At 39.3% G+C, this 14,573-nt stretch overlaps 1 protein-coding gene across 10 annotated transcripts in view; it reads right to left on the reverse strand.

The window, feature by feature from the left end:
- LOC112051684 (bromodomain adjacent to zinc finger domain protein 2B) overlaps positions 1-14,573 on the reverse strand; it is a 111,600-nt gene that overhangs the window by 7,279 nt on the left and 89,748 nt on the right. For 8 of the 10 annotated variants that reach the window (XM_052886990.1, XM_052886993.1, XM_052886991.1 and 5 more), the window contains 12 exons: positions 14,091-14,139; positions 13,320-13,452; positions 11,769-11,813; positions 10,174-10,271; positions 7,039-7,175; positions 6,311-6,432; positions 5,650-5,800; positions 4,472-4,617; positions 2,850-3,004; positions 2,094-2,210; positions 1,153-1,249; positions 245-388 (listed from right to left, as the gene is read on the reverse strand). In XM_052886990.1, coding sequence (XP_052742950.1) covers positions 245-388; positions 1,153-1,249; positions 2,094-2,210; positions 2,850-3,004; positions 4,472-4,617; positions 5,650-5,800; positions 6,311-6,432; positions 7,039-7,175; positions 10,174-10,271; positions 11,769-11,813; positions 13,320-13,452; positions 14,091-14,139 — 1,394 coding nt within the window. Of the gene's footprint in view, positions 1-244; positions 408-1,152; positions 1,250-2,093; positions 2,211-2,849; positions 3,005-4,471; positions 4,618-5,649; positions 5,801-6,310; positions 6,433-7,038; positions 7,176-10,173; positions 10,272-11,768; positions 11,814-13,319; positions 13,453-14,090; positions 14,140-14,573 lie in introns of those variants that run through there. The other 2 variants (XM_052886995.1, XM_052886994.1) reach the window with 2 other exon arrangements.

The following is a 14,573-nucleotide window of genomic DNA, read 5'->3' on the forward strand; positions in this document are numbered from 1 at the left end:
CTAAGATGGAAGCAGGCTAACTTGTTAGGAGAAGGATGAAAATTCACACCCCTTTAGGTTTCTGCACGACATCATACCTTGACGATACGTCTTTGCCGGTATGTAACTAACCACGGCAAGTCTCCTACCAGCCCGACCTGAACCAATTAACACAATCGGCTCAGCTGGGGATCACCACGTACCACGGAGGCCGTCAAAAACCAGATCGCTAAATCGCAACAAAATTATGATAATGGAGTAGTACCCTGAATCATGGAGTTTCCGCTTGATGGTGGAGAGGTCCATGGGACACTTGATGACCTTCCGGTACTGCGGGAACTGCTTCGTGTTGACGGGCACCAGGAACGGCCACGCGTGCTCGTGGCACTCCATCTCGCACAGCAGGTTTCTGGGCAAATTGCATTCATCTATACATATTATAAAACATTCGCGTCTGTCTGTCCGTTCGCGATAACTTCAATAACTGCTGACCGAATTTTTTATGCGGTTTTTTTTACTCTGTGTAAATTAATTGATTATGAAACACGGCTAAAACTCACGTGATATAAGGTTATGCCCGACTAGTTTCGAACCCATACGGGACCCTTAGTCATGAGCTGGTTCTTGCAACGCGGTCTGATCCAAACTGCCGTGCCGCGTTGCAAAAACCAGCTCATGACTAAATGCCTCATATGGGTGACGTGAGTTTAGTTTGGATCTACCGTGCCGTAGTGTAGTTTTAGCCGTGTTTCATAATCAATTAATATGAATAACACTCACGATAGTTTTAATTTTAATATATTCTGTGTAATATTTGTTCATTATCATCATTAGCAACCCATATTCGGCCCACTTTTGAGCACGAGTCTTTTCACAGAATTAGAGGGGCCTTAGTCCATCATGCTGGCCCAATACGGATTGGAATACCACACACGTAGAGAATTAAGAAAATTCTTTAATATACAGGTTTCCTCACGATGTTTTTCCTTCACCGTTTGAGACACGTGATATTTAATTTTTAAAATGAACACAACTGAAAAGTTCGAAGTTGCGTGCCCCGGACCGGATTCGAACCCACGCCCTCCGGAATCGGAGGCAGAGGTCATATCCACTGGGCTATCACGGTTCTATGGTGATTTTGATGAAGATAATATTATGTCAATAGACACTTACTTGCAAAACTGCATATCTTTGTTTTGTTTTTTGGCACTGTTTTTTTCTTTTTTGGCGCGCGATAGAAGTGGCAGGTTCTCAGACTCGCGTTCCTCCACTGTAAATAATAATTATATTACAATACATTTTATATAATTTGTAGTAATGTAGTATTTATTTTGGAAATAAGATTTTATTGTTTTTAGTGTGTCTTAGGATAACTTCACTATTATAAAATAAAATTAATATAAAAAACGAGCTGTAGTAAAACGGCAATTTCGATCACTAACGTTTCTTTATTCATTCGGAAAAATCATCAATAAATAATTTGATCTAGCCTAAATATTGAAACAGCTTATCATGAAATTTTCTGGCCAAAAAATCGTCGTTATCAACCCATATACGGCTCACTGCAGAGCTCGAGTCTCTTCTCAGAATGAGTAGGCCAATAGTCCACCACGCTGGCCTAATGCGGATTGGCAGACTTCACACACGCAGAGAATTAAGAAAATTCTCTGGTATGCAGGTTTCCTCACGATGTTTTTTCTTTACCGTTTGAGACACGTAATATTCAATTTCTTAAAATGCACACAACTGAAAAGTTGGAGGTGCGTGCCTCGAACCGGATTCGAACCCACACCCTCCAGAATCGGAGGCCGAGGTCATATCCATCTATCTATCACGGCACTGGCAAAAAAAAAACATATTATAGTTAATTTCTTGTCCTTGAACTTATTGGTTATACATACTACACATAATATTTAAAAACGTATATAGCTTGGCAAATTCGTTCGTAACACCCCCGATGGTCCGCGGAGGTCGGGAGGCGGGTAGCGATCATAGCAAAATCCACGACTGATGCACCTCACTTTCAGCCTCTGCCAAGTCCCCCCCCCCTTCGTCGCCTGCAAATCATGGGAGTGTCACCAACGTTCTTGCCAAGCTATAGAAGTGTAACTAACCGGGTCCGTCGACGAGGTCGCTCTCGTCGTGCTGCAGGGCTCCGTTGCCGGCCACGAACTGGAGCGCCCTCCGCTTCTCGGCCGGCGGACCGTCCTCCGGCGGCAGCTCCGGCACCACTGGTGTTACAAATTAACTAAATATATACTCATTTTGACATCTTTTTTGTAAAATAGTCAAAATGAAAATAGCATAATTATCAATCACTAGCTGACGCCGCGCGGTTTCACTCGCGTGGTTCCCGTTCCCGTAGGAATACGGGGATAATATAAAGCCTATAGCCTTCCTCGATAAATGGGCTATCTAACACTGAAAGAATTTTTCAAATCGGACCAGTGGTTCCTAAGATTAGCGCGTTCAATCAAGAAAATAGAAAGAAGAAAACGAAAGAAAATAAATTTATTCATATCTAAAAGTTACAGACAGTCAATCAAACAAACAAACAAACTCTTTAGCTTTATAATATTAGTATAGTATAGATGATGACGTGAGATCTAGGAAGTACTTTTGGAGAAAAGCTTCAAGAGACAAATAGATCACCGTTATGTGATACAAGGTTACTGATTTAAAACGTTTCGTTGAATTTAAAAATTAATTGCTGTTCAAGAACAGCCCAGAAATAAAAAAAACGCTCTAATTAGTGTTAGATAGCCCATTTATCGAGGAAGGTCATAGGCTATATATTCCGCGACGCTTTGAGGCCCATCTAACGATCTACGATCGATGAATCAAGCTATATTTTAACTCGGTGAACTCACCAATATCGTGGTTGATGCCGTTCTCCGGCTCGCTGAAGGGCGCGGGCGCGGGCTCGGCGAGCGGCTCGTCGAGCTTGTCGGCCTCCTTGTCGGGCGTGTGCGCGCGCGGCGCCTCCTCCGCTGTTGTCGACGTTGACGCGTGCGAAGCCGCTGGACTATTAAGTAATCATAAACAATTAAAATTAATTTACTTCAAGTAAACTTACTATACTATAGCCTCTCTTGATGAGTACTGTTTACCAACAAAGAAAATAGAAATTAAGGTAGAAAATGCATGTCATTTCATATTTTATTTATTTTAAATTATGTATGGTTTGTTTATAAAATGTTAAATAAAATATATTAACCAAATCTAATTGATCTAAGCTTATTTATCAAATTTATTTTCATTAATTTAAGAAGAACAAGTTAATTATAATTATTATTAGGTGTGAAAAAACTAGTGATTTATACCCCCATTTTTAATTTGTTTCTTGGTAAACTGTACTTATCAAGGAAGACTGTTGGTATACAAGAATTTTTGAAACGTCAAGTTTGACCATTACACTAGTTAGGAAATAATAAAATATTACATTATTTTACTGTCATTATTTACAATACTAAATTTATTTTCCTATACCAGACTTTAATTAATTCGCTTATGAGGTGAGAATTATACACTTTACGCAAAACGAGGGGGTTTTCTTTGAACTTCAAAATCAAATTAAAATCAAAATTCATTCATTTCAAGTAGGCTCAGTCGACAAGCAATTTTGATACGTTCGTTGACTATTTGTAAAGACACTACCACTGGTTCAAATGTCAGGTTCTGCTGAGAAGAAACCGGAAAGAAACTCAACAGTTGCTCTTTTAAAAAATCATACAGTATTATAATTTACAATAATTGATGACAACATTACAATTTCTTATAGTTTTACTTCCTGTGTGATGGTGAAAGCTGATCCAATGGCCTCCAAGCACTTTTATCATTAAGGAACTCATCAATGTTGTAGTAACCTTGACTAAGTAAATGTTTTTTTAACACATTGCTTAAAGCTATGCATTGGAAGCTCCATCACAGTCTTGGGCATCGTGTTATAGAAGAGTACACCCAAACCTACAAAAGATTTTTTTACTCTTTGGAGACAATATGCCGAAATAAATAACTTATCTAGTAAGACCGTGTCTAGTAAGACGTGGGTTTAATTCTCCTTTTCGATTGCACAAATTAATACAGACAGGCTACTGTTAGTATACCTATTTCTTTAAACTTTTGACGAAGGGACTCGTGAATAATGTTAAGTTTATGAACTCATGAACCTTACATTATCACCTCTCCTGTAGTAAAATCATTAATACTGCGAATTTTTTGACAGATGCTAATGTCACTTTGTAAAATAATGATACCATATTTATTGTAATATTGATGTCCTGTTCTGTATAGAGTAAATAATAGTAACCACTAACCTGCATACCAGAGAATTATCTTAATTCTCTGCGTGTGTGAAGTCTGCCAATCCGCATTGGGCCAGCGTGGTGGACTAGTGGTGGACTATTGGCCTAACCCCTCTCATTCTGAGAGGAGACTCGAGCTCAGCAGTGAGCCGAATATGGGTTGATGACGACGACTATAGCCTCCTCACCTGGGCACCATGGCGGCGTCGATGTCGGCGCTGTCGCGCGCGGCGTCCTTGTGCTTGGCGCCGCTGTCGCGCTTGGTGTTCTTGCGCGGCTTCTTGGGCGGCGCGCGCGAGATGCACTGCGAGCAGTACCACTTGCCGCGCGGCATCTGACACACAAACACACACAATTGTACACTGACTTACTGAAGTAGGCAGCCATTGACCTAAGGGAGATGCCTGATTAGTGCGTTCAGTTGTGACGTCGCAACGGATTAACACATTGTATGCCATCACTTGCGTTGCGATGACGCACGATGCCGCAGCGCAAGAGGACGACGCATGCATCCAGTCAATCACATGTATCGAAACAAGTGAAACACTCATCGTCATCATCATCATCAGCTGATGGATCTCCTACAGGAAACAGGCCTTTTGTAGGAGCTTCGAAACATCACGTTACTGAGACGCCTGTATTCAGCAAATCTACTAGCGTCGGCTAGTCTAACAATTAAACGTATAAAATATAAACCAGTCAGGGATCTATTCTATTATTGTATTAGAAATTTGTTACTGTGTGATTAATAAATAATTTTTATTTATTACAAGTATGGCTCTATGACAGAGAGTTACATATTTGTACCTTTTGCCGTGGAGACCCTTGGGCCGCGGCTCGTTGCCTCGACTGGTGACAGAAGGGCTGGCTCATTTTTTGCGCAAAGGATCAGCCTGGCTGTCCAGCGCGGAAATGCAGCCAGTATTCTTGCCACCATTCCACGTGGGCATGATTTGTATAGTTATTAGGATAAGTTAGCTTAAGGTGGGTACAGATTGGTGCAATGCAACATGTAATGCAACATGCAATGCAAGAATTTGATGTCCACATTGCTGCAATGTATCACGAATGCTCGTGGTTTGGACGCCTCGCGCGCACGAACTGCGCCTGGGTCGCGCACGCTCCGAGCGTTACAACTCGTGCGCGGTTCGATCCGATATTTGTCGGTTTTTGGTACGAACACAAAGGGGCGCGCAGTGTGCGCAGGACTGAGCCGACTGATTCGTAGTCAATGCGCGTACCGCGCGCGCCACACGTCCAAGGCAGCAGGGAACATGCAATGTAAGGCAGAATATTACATTACATGTTGCATTGCATCAATCTGTACCCAATTGTATTTTTATTTAATTTAATTTATTTTATAAACCTTGAGCAGCGGCGGGTAGTGGCAGTCGAGGTGGAAGGCGCGCACGCACAGCGCGCACGGCAGCGCGCGCCCGCGCGCCGAGCCGCCGCACACGATGCACACGCGCTCGCGCCCGCCGCCGCGCGCCTTGTTCACGCACTCCCAGCAGTACCTGCCGCACCAAAAATATTATGTAGAACGCATAAAATTGTATTTATTTGTGTAGGTAACATACGAGTATATTAAAGGTTGTTCTGAAGAGCCTAGATTATTTGCGACTTGGCGAAGTGGAGTGGGAGTTAGTAAGTGGGGCGAAAATAACATGCGCAATTCGGGGCGCTGCGCATTTTACGGCTACAATTTCACACCGAATATGGTCTATGATGGAAAACGTGGGTTCTGCGTCTTTTCATATTGTTCAAATGACATGTCATATTAAAAGGATGCCTCGTCGCTCGCGGCGAACGGTATTTAACTTGTTTCGACTCATTGTAGCGTCTGACCACGTACATGCGTCGACCTCTTGCGTCGTACGTCGTTGCAGGTTTGGCATACAAGACGGTGATCCGTTGCAACGACGCAACGCAACGCACTGATGAGGCGGCTTCTGCCTTTCATCGGTCAGAAAGAAGAAATTTAATAGGGATTATAAAGCAACTTCACAGCACTATAATGAACTCACCAATCCCCTTCAGGTATTTTCTCCATCCGCGGCTTGAAGCAGTAAGTGTGATATCCTTTATCACACCCGTCACACAGTAACAGCTGGTCTTCGTTGTCACCGCATAAACAAAACTGGCAGTTCTGTGAAAAACATCAATTTATTTACATTTTAATTTTATTTTTTTTTCAATTATTAAATTAAAAAAACAAAATACTTGGACATCTCTCACAGGATATGAGTGAGAAAGGGAATGATTTAAAACGAAAAGCTTCCTCCAAAACCTTTCGCTTGCACATTTTGAGCATAGCGTTATGAGCGAGAAGCGGCAGACCAGCGACATCTTTCTTCTTTTCATCTTTCTGGCCATTATATGCCGTACTCCAAATGTCACAACTACGAGTACTGATCACTGAGGTTCTGTACATGCCTGATATTTGCATAGAGCCATGGTAAAGAAGGAAACCCCTAAGTGTCATCGCTGCCAGGCCTTCCGCCATTCAACATTCGCTTGCCACCGACAAGCCTTCATTCGTTGGGAAGGCGAACACAGCGAACAACGCTGCCCGCGCCCCCTCGAAGAGCTACCAAGCCAACTACACAGCCTGGTCGATCTTCTGGGAAGGCAGGCTCTATCGCGGCCACGACAAAAACCTGGTCAGCATCACCCCAAGAAGCCATTACGGCCCAAAGTTCCAAGGTCAGTATATTGACTATAATACGTCTTTGAAGTGTAATTATGTACTCACAGCTTTCATAATGCTCTTGTCCCAGGCGATGGCCGACTCGAGCGCCTGCAGCAGCATGGCGAGCTGCGCCGACGTGTTGCAGCGCGACACCGCCTCGCGCCACGTCGCCAGCCCGCGGGCTATGCCCTTGTTGTCAGCTGACAATCAATCAAATATTTTATTATAGTAAAACTTCTTGCGTAACAAAAAAAATAATATTATTAAAAATATTTTATTGAATTATGCGTGCTCGAATCAGAATAGGGATGATGACAGTTTTTTAAATTGTATATAAATTAAGAGTATGCTAATAGTAAAGCAATTTTGAAAAAGTAACAGGGTATCTGCGATCATTACTTTCGGAGCTACAGGGATTTAAAGAGTCAGATTTGCGGCGCTGCCGCGGATCCTTGAAAAACGCCCCATACAAAATGGCACGAACTTATGACGTCGTAGGCAATTAATGATCGTTAGATTTGTATGGGCGTTTAATCAAAATTACTAATATCTTTGTTATTTCTGCGTTTATGTTTATAATTCACTAGCGGACGCCCGCGACTTCGTCCGCGTAAATTTCGATGTCAACTTTTCTACTACCCCTACCCTACCCTACCCCTACCCTACCACTACCCCAACCCTACCCTACCCAACCCCTACATCTACCCTACCCCCACCCTACCCCTACCCTACCCCAAACCTACCCCTACCCTACCCCTACTTTACCTACACCCTACCCCCATCCTACCCCTACCCTCCCCGTACCCTATCCCTTTCCTACCCCTATCCCACCCGTACCCCTATCTCACGCCTATCCTACCCTTACCCTACCGCTTCCCTATCCTACCCGTACCTCTACCCTACCACTACCCTACCTCTACCCCTACCCTACCACTACCCTAAACCCGGCCCTAAACCTACCCTACCCCTACACTTCCCCTACGCTTCCCTACCCGTACCCTACCCTACCCTGTAACTTTTCTATCTTACTCCTACCCTTAGCAAAATCGGTCCAGTTCTTCGAGAGTGGTGGTATGACCAAGAGACATAGAGACTTCTATGCTAATAATATAAAGGGTAAAGTTCGTGTGGTTGTAGGAGGTAATCTCTGGATCTACTGGACCGATTTGGAAAATTGTTTTACCAATAGAAAGCTACGTTATTTGCGAGTGTCATAGGCTATGTTTGATCCCCATATTCACACGGGAACGGGAACTACGTAAATGAAAGCGCCGGGCGTCATATAGCGGAATTTCTGCGTCTTTTAGAAATTTTGTATTATCTCCGAAACTATTTAAGTAATAAACATACTGTAAAGGGCAAATCTTATCTCCATAATATCCTTGTGATTATTAAATAATTTATTTTAATAAGGATTAAAGTTTAGTTGTATAAATAATGACGTAAACCTAAGTATATAAAATTAATAATTTTTAAAACACAAAAGGTACTATATCTGCTAATATATAGAAGATAGATATATGGTGTCGCGGACTTTTTTGTAGAACTTTTAAAGATACATAAAGCCTCCATACATTAATTTCAATTTTTCACAATGGTTAAGGCAGCGCATGCGAATAAGTCTGTTTAAAAGGTTTTTAATCTGACCTGTATGACATAAACTGGGATAACTCGGCTAATATATATGATACCAATATAAAATATAGCCTATAGCACTCCCCGATAATGTAGCATTCTACTGGTGAAAGAATTTTTGAAATCGGACCAGTAGTTCCGAAGATTACCCCATTTAAAAAATGTGACAAACTTACAAACTTTACCTCTTTATAATATTAGTATAGATAGATTTATTAAAAAAATGACACATTTAATGTAAGGAAGCTAAAACTGTATGAATTTTCATCTAATTACGATAAAATATTTTCAATAGATTTTGAAATTTTATAATCTCATTTACTTTGCAAATATCCAGTCAATCTTTGCTTTTTATGTATAAATTAGTTAACATTGACCTCATTTACCCGAATGTATCATAAAAATCAATATATTCAAACCTAGTCATCATCCCCATTGAGGAGGTCCACAGAAGAACCCAAGTCACACATAGCTCAACAAGTCTCGTAGCTTATGTGGCAAGGCAATGTGCAGGCCATATAGTTCGAAGAGCCGATAAACGTTGTGGTCCCAAAGTGCAGGAATGGCGAACCCCGCACCGGAGAGCACAGTGTGGTTCGACTGCCCATTGGGTAAACCGAGCAAAACAAGCGGGTTGCAGGGAACCGCTGGATGCTGACAGTCGCCGTCGCCCGCATATCATGGGAGTGTCATCAACGCTTGCCAAGCTATAGTAGGAGCAAGTCCGACACGAGAGATAGCGCTATTTTTTAAATTTCTCTTTTAAATATTACTAGTGGACACCTGGGACTTTATCCGCGTAGAATTCAGTTTTTCACAAATCCCGCAAGAACCATGAATTTTTCGGGGATGAAAAATAGCTTATGTACTAATCCAATTAATCAAAATCTATTTCCAGTAAGCTTCAGTAGCCGCAGCGCAAAGAAAGAACAGAGATGCACACTTCAACACACACTTAACACATTAGCCGCCTCTATAACATTAGTGTGATTTTTTTTTTATTTTTATTCTTTACAAGTTTGCCCTTGACTACAATCTCACCTGATGGTAAGTGATGATGTAATCTAAGATGGAAGCGGACTAACTTGTTAGGAGGAGGATGAAAATCCACACTCCTTTTCGGTTTCTACACGACATCGTACCGGAACGCTAAATCGCTTGGCGGTACGTCTTTGTCGGTAGGGTGGTAACTAGCCACGGCCGAAGCCTCCCACCAGCCAGACCTGGACCAATTAAGAAAATCTCAATCGGCCCAGCCGGGGATCGAACCCAGGACCTCCGTGTTGTAAATCCACCGCGTATACCACTGCGCCACAGAGGTAAATAAATGTGCTAAATAAAATCTATTTCCATTCCAAATTTCAACCAAATACGCTTCAGTAGCCGCTGCGCAAAGAAAGAACAAACATGCACACTTAAACACACACACACACACTTTCGCCTCTATAACATTAGTGTGATTTTATTTTTGAAAGAAGTTTTACTTCAAATCTGAGGTCTATAGCACACTTTTTTTATTGCTTATACAATTCTGTATATTAAATATATGTAGAAAAGACTCACTCTTGGTATCGGAAGCGGTGTCGGGGTGCGGCGAGGTGGGGGGAGCGTTGCCATGCTCGCCCTGCATCACCGCCGCGCCGAGCGTTGCTTCCGTCGTGCTGTGGAACACTGCCTTGTTAATAACACATCTATACTACGATTAGTTATTATAGTCAATCTATTCTGAGAAGTCAGTTTGGCTTTTTAGCCTCAGACAAATTACAAAAGGACCTGACTCACTAATCGTTACCTTTCTGTCAAAGATCAAGAATGAACAATTTAACGCGTTTATAAAAACTGTTGCTATAGATTCGATGATTTATTGTTGTAATCGTTTTCGTCGTGTAAAGAGTTAATTCAACGCTAAATAGACTTCCAAAAGTAAACTAACTATATTATGTATATAAAATGTAGATAAATAGTAGATATTTATATACACTATATCTCGATAGTTTGATACTAAAATATACCGCAGATAATAATCGTCAGGACGTAACTCTACAAAATTCAATTATAAAGTCATAATATAAAATGAAATCGAGTCCACATCTAAATTAGAGTGTCCAAAAGACAGACATTTTTTATAAAACTATTTCAAACAATCACATCTCTGTCACACACTGACCTACTTTGCAGACTTACAAAAACACCATTTTCTCGTTATCACCATAACCCAATCACCAAAAACCATTTCTACCAATACTTATATGCAACATAATATCAATCATTCGTGCAAACAGATGTATATAAAGATAATAAATATAATATAAGAATAATGAACATTTTTTTTTCAAAACACAAACACAACATATTGCCTTAAGCTTCGCCTACATCTGAGCGACCAAAGATACTAATAAATAAACTAAAAATATACATACTATAAATACATATACAGGGTGTTTGACTATTGCAGGGTATTTATTACTAATACTATTTTTTCCAATTCAATCAATATATAAATATATTTAAATCATACAAAAGAGGTGAAATCCTCTACGGTTTTGTTCATGCGGTCGTACCAAAAGCTACCATACTACCAGAATGGAAAAATCTCTAAAAATGTATTTATATAAAGCTATGGAATGGTACCATCCCCTTCTCAATGGTACTCCACAACGGTAAAGAGATATTCTTTTTATCCTAATACCTGTTGATGAAAAAAGTAGACATACCATATATAGCACCGTTCTGTATAACGATGTTTTAACGACTCTACAGTGTAAGCCTCTAATTCCCCTCTATCTCTCTCTGTCTAACACTATACTACTGACAGGGTAAGATAGAGATGAATTCGAAACTTAAACTGTAGTTTTATAAAATCATCGTTACAGAATAGTACTGATCTGAAGTGGACAACCTATAATATACAAAACATAATTTCAACTGGCATATGTCTAGGAACATATCCGAAAATACTCTGGCTTGCATCCCTTAACATAAGACATGTTTTATGAGGTCAGTGATAACAAGACCCATTAAAAAAACTGAATAATACCCTGATATGTTAACGATAAAATAAAATACCAAAAAAAAAACCAGCAAAATATAAATAAGCCAAACACCCTGTATATAAAAATCCATACGCTTTGGTCTCGCAGGTGTGCGCTAAGCTTTACCTTTGTGTTATAGGGTCTTCCATTATGGGTGTCCTACTATTGTATCTGAAAAAAATATACCAATATCAATCACGTGTTGTATAATTTTTCATTTATAAACAAATATGTATAACAAAAATAAAAACAAAATAAGCAATAAAATACTAAAAATTTTGAAATACAGCAATGGATGAAATAAATTTTTGTAATGAACATATGTTATACATTTTTGTTGAATGCATATTTTCAGGCTGTATTATACTTTTTTTGTTTCATTAAGGACATCTTTATGGAAGACCCTTACCTGAATATCAAATGGTTTTTGTGTTTACTACTTAATGAAGACTAACAAGAATTATTTTATAAGGTTCATAAAATAATAAAATATTAAAATTAACAGAAGTAGAATAGTTAGGTATAATAGATGGTTGGTTGGTATAATAAACCTGCTGTAAGGGATAACTAGATAATTTTATGTCATTCGTTCCATCGCAAAGAAACACTAACTTGTAAAGAAAAAAGGGCTTTAAGTAGCCGTCAAAATTATCTTGTTATTTCTTGTGCCTATATTATATTATATTAGGCCTTCAGAACAATAAAACACACTATAAATAAAAAAAACGGTGAATAGCGATTATGTCGTGACCTCAGACCAATTAATTATAGGACCTGCCTCGCTAGACGTAACTTTTCTGTCATGATCAACGATCTAATGCTATTATAAAAACTGTCTTTGTTTTATTCTTTACAAGTAATCCCTTGACTACAATCTCACCTGTTGGTAAGTGATGATGCAATCTGAGATGAAAGTCTCTATTAGTATCGATGTTTCATAGTTGTAATCGTATTCCTTGGTTAAAGAGCTCCGTAAAAACACCTTTTTCTGTACTTGAATGGTGTAAAAAACAGGCGTAAACTTCTAGTTATATCAGACAATTTTGTTGGCGAATTTGTGTGCGATACTGGTCCCTCTATAATTAGTCTGAGGTGGTGACTCATGGGTAGACAGTAGTAAAGTAGTTAGTAAAAATGCAAATTTGCTGTTCCTTTATTATTAGGCATACAAAACATAGATTGCAGCTGACGCTTTATCAATAGAAAAAGTACGGGCGTGGGGTGTGGGGCGTGGGGCGTGGGGGTGTTTGTATCATAAGAAATTAAACTTTAACGGGTAAATAGAGTAAACTATTAGTAGTACTATAGCACTGTTGCTATGCATTAAATAAGTTAAGTACTGACTAAAGTTTCCTCTATAGTCAATAGTCAATGTTCATTTATTTCAATTAGGCTTAGTTTACAAGCACTTAGGAAATGTCAGGTATTATTATCATAAAATAATGGTGATAATAATTTAGTCGAAACTTAAAATTAAATTTACGAGGGTTCCAAACGCGCCTTGGTCCGAGAAGAGCCAGCCAGGTTAGGTATAAGACCTTCAAACTTCCAAACATCACAATCCTGAGCATCCAACGAATTACGATCATGTAATAAATAATTTTATACAAGTGCATACCCTAGTTGAATATGATGTGCACGCCATTGATTGTGGACTATTAAGTAACTCGTACGTACCTCTGCACTAGTGGCGGCTTGAGGTACCGCCTCTCGATGTGCGCCTCAAGTGAGGCCAGCTTGTGTCTCGCGCGAGCTACTATCTCCGCGCCCGTCGCAGATGAGGGCAGCACTAGCCGCGTCGCCCGCCAACCTTCAATAGTTAACAAATTGTAAAACACTAGCCGTTTCACCTGCGTAGTTCTCGTTCCCGTGAGAGTACGGGGATAATTAGCCTATGACACTCAAAAATAACGTGGCTTTGTAGTGGCAAAATAATTTTTAAATCGGTTCAGTAGATCTAGAGATTACCCCTTAGATTAGTATTATATACCACAAACTTTGCTTCTGTGTGTTATTATTAGTATTAGTATTAGTATAGATAATTGCACTTGTATCTATGCTAATATAATAAAGACATAAGATTTGTTTGTTCGTTTATTTATTTATTACGAATAGGCTCCAAATCTACTTGACCTGTTTTAAGTATTCTTTCACTAATGGAAAACTACAATATCAGCGAGTAACATATGTTACATTCAATCGTCGTATTCACACGGATATGGGCGCGAGTTGTCTACTAGTTATCTACATAAATCAATTAAAAAATTTAGTTTTTCTGAAAATATATCATTCTTTTCTGAATAGTTCAGTTTCTAAGTGTTCTTTGTATAGAAGCTGCATTTTATAATTTAATAAAATAGAATATTAATAATTTATTTGTTAGCAGAACGACTTATTAACTAATACTGACTGTAATAGTTGACTGTTAAAGTAGTAATTTTATCTCACCTTTTACTTGTATAGATGCCGCTGCGACTCGCTCTTCTAATGCCTCCACCTGCATCAACAAAGGACAGATTAATATGGTAATTAGCCTTTTATTTATTTACTAAAATTTAAACAAATAAATCAGTTTAAAAAGTGTAAGTGCTCTTTTCGGTATTTTTTTAAAGAGATGGTCCATTTCTGGTTCACTCTTGTACCCTGTAATATTAAAATTTAAAACTTACAAGGATTTTATTAAAATGTAAATAAGTGAATTAATCTAACTAAATAAAAAGAAATAAATAAAATTAAAACCCAAGTTTTTGAGTTATATCAAGATGGTGACCATAGATGATATGACATGACAAATGACAGCAAACGTCAAATAGACTACTCCATTGAATACGTCATCAATCCGCCATTATTACCCATATCAGTGTTGCATTTCTTGGGAGATAATGAATATTATTTCTAAAGAAATAAAGTAAATTCGTAGATTTGTATAAT

This window comes from Bicyclus anynana, chromosome 18 (assembly GCF_947172395.1).
Source record: "Bicyclus anynana chromosome 18, ilBicAnyn1.1, whole genome shotgun sequence".
Classification (NCBI taxonomy): Eukaryota; Metazoa; Arthropoda; class Insecta; order Lepidoptera; family Nymphalidae; genus Bicyclus; species Bicyclus anynana.